At 43.9% G+C, this 11263-nt stretch overlaps 1 protein-coding gene across 1 annotated transcript in view; it reads left to right on the forward strand.

Moving 5' to 3' along the window:
* LOC139030898 (serine-rich adhesin for platelets-like) overlaps positions 1-11063 on the forward strand; it is a 71644-nt gene extending 60581 nt beyond the window's left edge. The window contains exons 2-3 of the mRNA XM_070454853.1: positions 9721-10290; positions 10344-11063. Of these exons, the coding sequence (XP_070310954.1) occupies positions 9721-10290; positions 10344-11063 (1290 nt within the window). The remainder of the gene's footprint in view (positions 1-9720; positions 10291-10343) is intronic.
* The last annotated feature ends 200 nt before the right edge of the window (positions 11064-11263 follow it).

Raw genomic sequence — 11263 nt, forward strand, 5'->3', positions numbered from 1 at the left:
GGTCAGAGGAGCCTGATAGGTTACAGTCCGTGGGGTCGCAAAGAGTCAGACACAGCTAAGCGACTTCACTTTCTGTCATTCAGCAATAACAGGCATGTGGTAGGAACTGGACAAATAACTTATGAAAAAGAATGAATAAGTAAATAAATGAGTGCAAATAAACAGTCCCTATTACTGTTTAATTCAAAGCCTTAAAACTTTTGTTTTTAATGTCCACCATCATAATGACTTCTTGTTTCAACACCTATTTCATCAAGAAGAGAAAGCAAAAGCAACCATGCTAAGCCTCAGACGTGGGCACACAACAAGCATGTCTGGTGCATGACTTTAGACCACTGATGTCTTACAGAACTCATCTCACACTGGCTGGAAATCTGATCTCCCAGCATATGGTTGGATGGCATCACCGGCTCAATGGACATGAGTTTGAGCGAACTCCAGGAGATAGTGAATGACAAGGACATTTGGTGTGTTGCAGTCCATGGGGTCACATAGAGTCAGACCTGACTGAACACCAACATCAGTCCCCTGGAACCCGAAAGTGACCATTTAGAAAGAAATGGTGTCTCTGCCATGGGAGGCAGTCAGAGCCCTGAACTCAGAATCCACCTGTGATTCCTCCTTTGGTGCCCTGTTAATCTCCACTTGGAGAGACTCACTGTCCTCGCAGCTGACTGATGGGGTTTTGCCAAGCAATCAATAAATTCAGCTTTGTTTCAATTCCTAATTTGATGGTCATTTTTCCTTTGTGCTTAACAATTCTAATAGAATCAGAATCCCAAGATATAATGAAGAGGTAGACCATGAATAAAAACCCAATCCCACTGTCAATGAGATTCTAAAAATATAAATATTGTTTTCTCCAAAACTATAGTCCAAAACTTTAACAATAGTGTGATTTTTTTTAAATAACTGAGTTTTTTTGGGGGGGTGCGGGGGCGTGCTGCAGCGCTTGTAGAATCTAAGGGTCCCGAGAGTGAAAATGCAGAGTCCTAACCACTGGACCGCCAGAGATTCCCTATAATCATGTAATTTTAAAATGCAGTCATTAGGGACTGGGGCATATACATTGTGGCTGATTGGTCACGTGTTTCAAACAAATATTAAAACATCCTATGGACAATGACAAGACCTATTTGAAACCAGAACTGCCCCAGAAATTCTAGGACACTAGGGTATTGAATTCAAAAGCACCTCCACTCACACTCCTTCCACTTTGTACCTTTTTCTCTGAGACTGTTTGAAATTCCTTTAGATATGTGTTGAAACCAGTGGTATTTTTTTGAAAGTAAACTTCTCTAGGAAGTACAGGGCATTATTCCTTTATATACACTCATCTATATATTATGAATTTGGTCAAATAAGGGCATATGACTTTGGTACTTACTAGATAACAGGGAAGGTCTGAGTCTGACTCAGCCACCTCAAACTTCTGCTTAGGACAGAAAGCGCTCTAAGGACTTCCCTGGTTGTCCAGTGGTTAAGAATCCACCTTCCAAAGCAGGGGAAGTGGGTTCAATCCCTGATCAAGGAAAAAAGATCCCACATGCCATGGGGCAACTAAGCCCTTGAGCCATAACTACTGAACCTGCATGGTCTAGAGCCTGTGTGCCTCAACTCGAGAGAATACATACCGCAAATAAAGACCTGGTGCCGCCAAAAATAAATAAATATTTTTTTGAAAAATGAAAGTTCTCTAAGCCAATAAGCCCTGGGAGATTAATGTCCAAAGGGAGAAGGGAATATGTACATTCAAGGAACAGTCCAAAACCAAAGGTGGTCTGGATCTCCCTCTCTCTGTGAGTTGGGACCTGCCTTTAAGACTTTTAGGATGCCTTGGTCATTGACATACTATGATCTGTGAGCAGATGGGGAGAGACACCTCAGCTGTATATATTTTTGAAATATTTTCATTTTGTTTGTCTCTCCAGCTGACCTTGGGCTTCCAACCTGATAGTCTCCATTTAAAATGTTCTGTTGGAGTGTTCAGTTCATTTATTTTTAATTAAAATGTTATTAAGATTATAAAATTGGCATAAAGATCAAAAGCAGACAGGACAAATTACGTATGTGCCGTGGTAACATTAAATATTCACCCACTCAGCTGATTTGGATAACTTCAGAGTGAAGAGCAAGAAATCACTATGGCTTTCAACTTTGCTCTTTCCAGTTTCCCATCAGAAGTCCCTGGGCACCTTCCACTCTGTTGTGATTCATGAGTCTGGCCTCCTAGACTGCTTCTAATGGAAACTTGCAAATAAGTGATGTCTCACCAGCCCATCAGAGTAGAGAAACAGGGGAAAGGGAGTGAAGAGTCAGTTACCAGTTATCATCCCAAATAAGAAAACCCAGTTTCATGATCAACAGAGTCCATGAAACAGATGCACCATGGGTACACTGACTTGACGAAAGAGCTTCAGTGCGCATTAAGGCATCTCCAACAGTCGGTTCCAGGACCCACAGGAAAGGTGACTACATGCAGACCGGCAACAGCACTACAGTTGATTTGGCTTTGACATGACTCCTACCCTTGCAGGCAGGTGCTGGAAACGCTGAGAATACGCCTACCAAGAAGCCGTAGCTTAAGAGGAAGAGAAACTAGAGCTAACAAGTACTTCAGAATTCATGTCTCTCTTCAGTCAGTCAGCTCAGTCACTCAGTCGTGCCCGACTCTTAGCGACCCCACAGCAGCACGCCAGGCCTCCCTGTCCATCACCAACTCCCGGAGTCCACCCAAACCCATGTCCATCAAGTCGGTGATGCCATCCAACCATCTCACTTTCTGTCATCCCCTTCTCCTCCTGCCCTCAATCTTTCCCAGCATCAGGGTCTTTTCAAATGAGTCAGCTCTTTGCATCAGGTGGCCAAAGTATTGGAGTTTCAGCTTCAACATCAGTCCTTCCATTGAACACCCAGGACTGATCTCCTTTAGGGTTAGGGTAGAAGGCAATGGCACCCCACTCCAGTACTCTTGCCTGGAAAATCCCATGGATGGAGGAGCCTGGTAGGCTGTGGTCCGTGGGGTCGCGAAGAGTTGGACACAACTGAGTGACTTCACTTTCACGTTTCACTTTCATGCATTGGAGAAGGAAATGGCAACCCACTCCAGTGTTCTTGCCTGGAGAATCCCAGGGATGGGAGAGCCTGGTGGGCTGCCATCTATGGATGGGGTCACACAGAGTCAGACACAACTGAAGTGACTTAGCAGCAGCTTTCAACAATCCATTGTGGTTGAGAATAAAAGGGAACAAAACATAAATGACCTACTCAAGGCCATTCTAAAGGTTTTCAGGTAGTAGAAAATTGGTACTAGCTTCTAAGTCCTACAGTCTTTCCACTACACCAAGCAAAGAATTCTAGGTGAGATATATGCACACATGTGTGTATGTCTGTGTATAAAACACAGAGAGAAAGAAACAGGCTTCTATATAGGATGTACAAACCCTGCACTTTCTTACTCTTGTTTCTGGAGTGTGTAATTGTATTAGCTGATCTCAGCTATGAATTTTTATAAATATAGCATTTGACCCACTTTGGAAAGCTGGATCAGCTTAACTGACCATCAGTAGGTTATGTCAGATTATTCTTAGAGGTTTCTTAAAATCTAAGTTAATGTTTTGTATGAAACTTTCATTAAAGAGAACAAATTCAGAAGGAAAAAAGTATACTTTTGTCACTAAATGTTACTCAGTAAAAAGCAGACAGTCTTAAAAAGATCAAATATTTCAAAAATAAAATTAATATAAATGAAAGAATCTAAAATGGTTTAGGAAAACTGGAAGCAACTGGAAATTTTTCATTAAAATAATCCTTTTCAAAGAAAGAGGAAAAATAACTAAATTGATTCCTGAGTTTCTTAGCTAAAGAAATCCTAAACTGTATCAGAGGTTTGCTTCAGATTAGAATCTACGTTAGCTTAGGAAAAGCTAGATGTCTTTTCCTAAGTCCTGGGTCTAGGATTCAAATGCAAGCTGTAGGGCCTGTGACCCTGAGGCCCAGTAGGGTCCCATGTCCCTGAGGCCCAGTAGGGTCCCCACTGGAGGAGCCAGCATGTCACTGGAGAAGGTATGCTTGTGCAGTCTCCGAATGCGATTCTCTGGCCCTCTCAGAGTTTCTGTGAGCTCCCGAGGCTTCTTTAATTCACTCCTTTCTGTTTCAACTGCCTGGACTGGCTTTTGTTTCTTGAAGCCCCTCACACAGAGGCACACACGACGTACTCCCTCCACACAACGGCCAGAGTGAGTTTCTAGGCAATTACCGATACATTATGCTTCCCTGATCAAAACCCTCCAGTGGACTCCGCATTGCCACCGCACAGCCTCCTCAGCGGGACCGGGCCACACCTGGACCTGCAGACCTCTGCTACGGCCTCCATCCCCGAAGATCCGCCCCACACGTCTCCCTCCCCTGCCCCGTCAATCACTCCACTCCAGCTGCATGTCTGCCCCTCAGACAGACCAGCTCCTTCCCATCTCGGGGCGTGTACTCACTATTCCTTCTGCTTCCAGAGCCTCACCGCAGCTCCTGCCCTCACCTCACTGAGATCTCAGTAAAATAATCACTGTCTCGGCTGCTTTACCACTCTAGACCCTCTCTATTACATTCTTGTATTTTATCTTCTACTTAGTTCTCACATGTACAAAAATTATTTTATTGATTTATTCCCTTAACTACATTTGGTCTATTTCCTCATATGTGAATGTAGACAGTTTGAGGGTAGGAACTCTGTCTCAATCCAGCATTTGGAACAATGCCAAGTAAATCATAGATATTCAATAAGTGTTTACTACATGATGGACTTTCAAAATATCTTTGAAGGTTTTTATGAAGTTTAGGTTAAAACATATATTGCTTATTTTCTAAAAGAAAGCAATGGATTCTCATTTCAAATAGCGTGGAAGATACAAAAGTTTACAAAGGAGAAAATGGAAACCATCTTTATTTCCACACTTAGGAACAAGAACTAAGAACAGTTCCATCTATTTCCCTTACACATTTTTTTTCTATAGAACATAGGGTCATTTTACATAATTGAAATTATTTTCCATACTATTAGTTTCCCAGGGTTACAAATTACAATTTGCTATTACAAATTGCTACAAACTAGAGGTTTTAAAATAAAAGAGATAAGCAGCTTACAGACTGGGAGAAAATATTTGCAAATCATATATCTGATAAGGGGTTAATATCTAAAATGTATAAAGAATTCTTACAACTCAGCAAAACACAAATAATCCAATTTAACAAATGGGCAGAAGATCTGAATCGACATTTCTCCAAAGACATAAAATGGCTGATGAAGAAATGCTCATCATCACTATCCATTAGGGAAATGCAAATCAAAATCCCAATGAGATATTACCTCACAGCTATTAAAATGGCAGGTACCAAAATGACAAGAGATAAAAGTGTTGGCCTGAAGAGGCAGAAAAATTGGAACCCTTGTGTGCTGTCAGTGGGAATGTAAAATGGTGCAACCACCATGGAAAACAGTGTGGAGGTTTCTCAAAAAGTTAGAAATAGAACTAACAAATGATCCAGCAATCCCATATCTGGGTATATATTCAAAATAATTGAAATAAGAAATCTTGAAGATGTTATTTGTGCATTTATGTTCACAACATCATTATTCACAATAGCCAAGAGGTAGAAATAATTTAAACATCCATCTATGGGTGAATAAAGAAAGTTTGGTGTATACATAAAACAGAATAATATCCAGCCATAAAAAAAAAAGGAAATCCTGTTCCAGACTAAAACATGACTCTTGAGGACATTGTGTTAAGTGTAATAAAAGCCAGCTACAGAAGAACAAATACTGCCTTGATTCCACAAACATGAGCTATCTAAAATATTTAAATTCACAGAAACACAAAGAATGATAGCTGCCAGGGATTGGGAGGAAGGGAAAAGAGAAAGCTGCTACTCAACTCATAGAGAGTTTCAGTCATGCAAAATGAAAACGTTCCACAGATCTGATATACATTATACACTTAAACATTTGTTAGGAGGGTGGATCTCTTGTGCTTTACCACGATTTTTTCAAAATATTCTTGAGAAAAGAGGTTTATTTATTCACAATTCAAGAGGCCACAAGCGCAGAGTCAGGGCGCTGCCCTCTCTGAATGCTCTCGGGAAGCTTGAGCCCCTTGTCTCCTCCTAACTTCTGCCTGTTTCTGACTCTGTCTGGCCTTTCTTGACTTACTGACACATCACTTCAGTCTCTGCTTCTGTCATCATGTGACTTTCTTCTCTATGTTACCTAGGTCCCTGTGTGTTCACGTGGACGTCTAAATAAACACGTCATCAGAACTCAGGGCCCACCCTAACCTAGTACACGTGCTAAATTGCTTCGGTTGTGTCTGACCCTTTGCGACCCTAGGATTGTAGCCTGCTCTGTCCACGAGATTCTCCAGGCACGAATGCTTAAGTGAGTTGCCATGCCCTCTTCCAGGGGATATTCCAGACCCAGGGATTAAACCGGCGTCTCTTATGTCTCCTGCATTGGCAGGCAGGTTCGTTACTACCAGCACCACCTGGGAAGCCCAACCTAGCACGACCTCATCTTAATTCACTGCATCTGTGGGACCTCCCTGGTGGCCCAGTGATTGGGAATCTGCCTTGCAGTGCAGGAACTGTGAGGTTTATCCATGGTTGGGGAACTGATATCCCACATGCCTTAGAGCAAGAGCCTGCACCCCGCAGTCCTGAGCCCTCGAGCTCTGGGGGCAGAGCACCACAGCTAGAGAGTTCCACAGCGAAAGATCCCTCATGAGGCAACAGAGATCCCGCATGCCACAACTAAGACCCGAGGCAGCCAAATAAATACATAAATATTTTTTTAAAAAAGACTTCTTCCAATTCAGGGGGTGCCAGTTCAATCCTTGTTTGGAGAGCTAAGATCCCATATGCTTTGCAGCCAAAAAAACCAAAACATGAAATAGAAACAATATTGTAACAAATTCAGTAAAGACTTTAAAAAATTAGTCACATCTGCAAAGACCCTACTTGTAAACAAGGTCGCATTTCTGTAGATCTCAGTTCAGTTCAGCTCAGTCGTGTCCGACTTTTTGCGACCCCATGAATCACAGCACGCCAGGCCTCCCTGTCCATCAACAACTCCCGGAGTTCACCCAAACCGATGCCCATCAAGTCGGTGATGCCATCCAACCATCTCATCCTCTGTCGAACCTTCTCCTCCTGCCCTCAATCTTTCCCAGCATCAGGGTCTTTTCAAATGAGTCAACTCTTCGCATCAGGTGGCCAAAGTATTAGAGTTTCAGCTTCAACATCAGTCCTTCCAATGAGCACCCAGGACTGATCTCCTTTAGGATGGACTGGTTTGATGTCCTTGCAGTCCAAGGAATTCTCAAGAGTCTTCTCCAACACCACAGTTCAAAAGCATCAATTCTTCTGTGCTCAGCTTTCTTTATAGTCCAACTCTCACATCCATACATGACCACTGGAAAAGCCATAGCCTTGACTAGACAGACCTTTGTTGGCAAAGTAATGTCTCAGCTTTTTAATATGCTGTCCAGGTTGGTCATAACTTTCCTTCCAAGGAGTAAGCGTCTTTTAATTTCCTGGCTGCAGTCACCATCTGCAGTGATTTTGAAGCCCAGAAAAATAAAGTCAGCCACTGTTTCCACTGTTTCCCCTGCCAGAACTCAGCTCAACTTCTTTCAGGCTTTACTCTAAGACCCAGGTTCAAAGCTGTGCTTCAGCTCTGAAATGACCCCAGCCACCGGTCCTCCTACCTCTGCTCCTGTGGGTGAGGCAGTTCTATTCTGGCTCCAAAGACGGGCAGTTCTTTGCTGCCAGATTACCCCTCTACTCACCCTACAGTTTTCTTCTTTACCACTACTAGAGATTTCTCTGATCTTAGCCCTGGAAAGCTGACCTCAAGCCCTTAAACCATTTCTTTTTATTCGTGCAATTTATTTGAAGTGCATTCACACAGAGATTCTACAACTGGTTCCACCCTTCAAAGAGGTTCAACTTTTTCACATGTAGCTCTACGACAGCACTTGGACTTGGTTTTTTTGTGAGAGGCCTCCTAGGTGGATCTTCTCTAACTAGCTTATCAGAGGTGGGCTTCCATCATCTTTTAAGAGTTTATGTACTATTGAACATGGCCTTGAATTTCTGGAATTCCATCTCATCCAAAGAACAGAAAGACCAAGAATGTGCCAGGCTAAGGAATGCTCAGGCAGTACCCTTGGCTCATTTCTGCTCTTCCACTCAGCCTTCTCCCAGGAAAGCATCATTCAGACAATGTCAAAATACATTTGAAAATACAGATATATTAAGATACATTTCTCAGAGGCTTTAGAGATTTCTGGTTAGAATTGCACTTGGAAAAGCTAGTTCTTGTAGCAAGTGCAGAGAATAAAGAGGGAAAGAGACTAGAGAGGAGAATGGTCAGCAGGTCATTTCAAGACTGGAAGAAATTTGGGAGCTGGGGGAGGACCAGAGAGGGGGGAAAAGGTCATGGGACCTCTGCTATTCTGACATGACCCACTTTCCCCCTTGTCAAGGACATGTGTCATTGAGCTGGTTTAGACACATATGGACTATTAGAAGAATATCTGCCTGGGACTTCCCCTGATGGTCCGCTGGTGAAGACTTCACGCTTCCAAGGCAGTGGCCTGGGTTCGATTCCTGGTCAGAGAACTAGATTCCACATGCCACAGCTAAGACCCAACAGAGCTAAAAAAATAAAGAAGAACATCTGTCTAAAAGAGACTGAGTGGAGTGCCAGTGGCAGGAAGACGACAATACAAGCTTTGATACTGGTACTTAAGCAAAACAAGGTGGGAAACAGAAAATCTCTAGGTGGCTTGTAAGGGTAGAATACCGTCAGGGCCAACAAGCTTTTCCAATCCTACATGTTCCCATGGAATAAAGACAGACTGCAGAAGGCAGACTACTTTGCTAAACAAATACCAATGCTTGGTAGAAAATAGAAAAATATTCATGCTCTAAAGAAAATTCTTAAACAAGATACCAGTGTGCTCATTATAAAAATATTACTATAATAATCAAAGAAACCATAGAAGTCATGAAGAATTAATTTACTGACCAGAATTTGAAAAAGAGTAGGACTTGGACCCTACCATTTCTAGTATTGAAAATTGCACATTTAAATATCATTAAAAAATTATTTGGGGACTACTTGACTTTCAAATTCTAAAAAGGAGGAACTGCGAAGGAAATAACTTTGTACTTCCTTGGGCACAAGAAATATGACATAATCCCTTTTATCATTTTTGTTTTCCTGTGGAAAAATTCAAAGCCAGAAATATGATTCAAGTTAAGAACCTTTAACCTTATTTCATGTGATGCTGTGCTGTTTGTTATTAGGACAGTTCTGATTAGAGGTTTATTGACTCAGTAGATACTCTCTATTATATATTACTGTTTTAAAGGAGCAAAACCAACTCATTAGTTAGAAACCAGCAAAGCATACAAGTGTTTTGTTCAACTGACAATGAGAGAGAGAACCAGCAGAAATTTACTGCTAGAAAACATTATCACCAGAGATGTTCACTGAGCTGACAATTTTTGACATTTCCCATGTTCCTTCTGAAAATATTTGTGTTATAATCAGACCTTCCAACATCATCAAATGACATCTGTTCAATTTCCATGTGATTTTGCAAACTCTGGAAACTAAAGTACAAGTGAGATGGGCCAACTGTCTCTGAGTCTACACACCAGCCCCGAAGCCACACCAACATCACCCGTACCCGAATCACCAACACCACCAAGGCTGACCTTTCTGAATCTACACACCAGCCCCAAAGCCACACCAACATCGCCCGTGCCCGAATCACCAACACCACCAAGGCTGACCTTTCTGAATCTGCACACCAGCCCCGAAGCCACACCAACATCACCCGTGCCCGAATCACCAACACCACCAAGGCTGAACTTTCTGAATCTACACACCAGCCCCGAAGCCACACCAACATCGCCCGTGCCCGAATCACCAACACCACCAAGGCTGAACTCTCTGAATCTACACACAGCCCCGAAGCCACACCAACATCACCCGTGCCCGGATCACCAACACCACCAAGGCTGACCTTTCTGAATCTACACACCAGCCCCGAAGCCACACCAACATCGCCCGTGCCCGAATCACCAACACCACCAAGGCTGACCTTTCTGAATCTACACACCAGCCCCGAAGCCACACCAACATCACCCGTGCCCGGATCACCAACACCACCAAGGCTGACCTTTCTGAATCTGCACACCAGCCCCAAAGCCACACCAACATCGCCCGTGCCTGAATCACCAACACCACGAAGGCTGACCTTTCTGAATCTGCACACCAGCCCCGAAGCCACACCAACATCGCCCGTGCCCGAATTACCAACACCACCAAGGCTGACCTTTCTGAATCTGCACACCAGCCCCAAAGCCACACCAACATCGCCCGTGCCCGAATCACCAACACCACCAAGGCTGACCTTTCTGAATCTACACACCAGCCCCGAAGCCACACCAACATCGCCCGTGCCCGAATCACCAACACCACCAAGGCTGACCTTTCTGAATCTGCACACCAGCCCCGAAGCCACACCAACATCGCCCGTGCCCGAATCACCAACACCACCAAGGCTGAACTCTCTGAATCTACACACCAGCCCCGAAGCCACACCAACATCGCCCGTGCCCGAATCACCAACACCACCAAGGCTGAACTCTCTGAATCTACACACCAGCCCCGAAGCCACACCAACATCGCCCATGCCCGAATCACCAACACCACCAAGGCTGAACTCTCTGAATCTACACACCAGCCCCGAAGCCACACCAACATCGCCCGTGCCCGAATCACCAACACCACCAAGGCTGAACTCTCTGAATCTACACACCAGCCCCGAAGCCACACCAACATCGCCCGTGCCCGAATCACCAACACCACCAAGGCTGAACTCTCTGAATCTACACACCAGCCCCAAAGCCACACCAACATTGCCCGTGCCCGAATCACCAACACCACCAAGGCTGAACCTGAATGTAAGGGTCCCTTGTGTAACCCGTGTTTCTGAGTGGCTGAGTGAAAGCCATTCAATTGTGTCTGACTCTTTGCCATCCCATGGACCATAGCCCACGAGGCTCCTCTGTCCATGAAATTCTCCAGGCAAGAACACTGGCACGGGTAGCCATTCCCTTCTCCAAGGCATCTTCCCAAACCAAGGATCAAAGTCAGGTCTCCCTCATTGCAGGTGGATTCTTTACCATCTGAACT

The sequence above is a fragment of the Odocoileus virginianus genome, chromosome 24 (assembly GCF_023699985.2).
Source record: "Odocoileus virginianus isolate 20LAN1187 ecotype Illinois chromosome 24, Ovbor_1.2, whole genome shotgun sequence".
Lineage (NCBI taxonomy): Eukaryota > Metazoa > Chordata > Mammalia > Artiodactyla > Cervidae > Odocoileus > Odocoileus virginianus.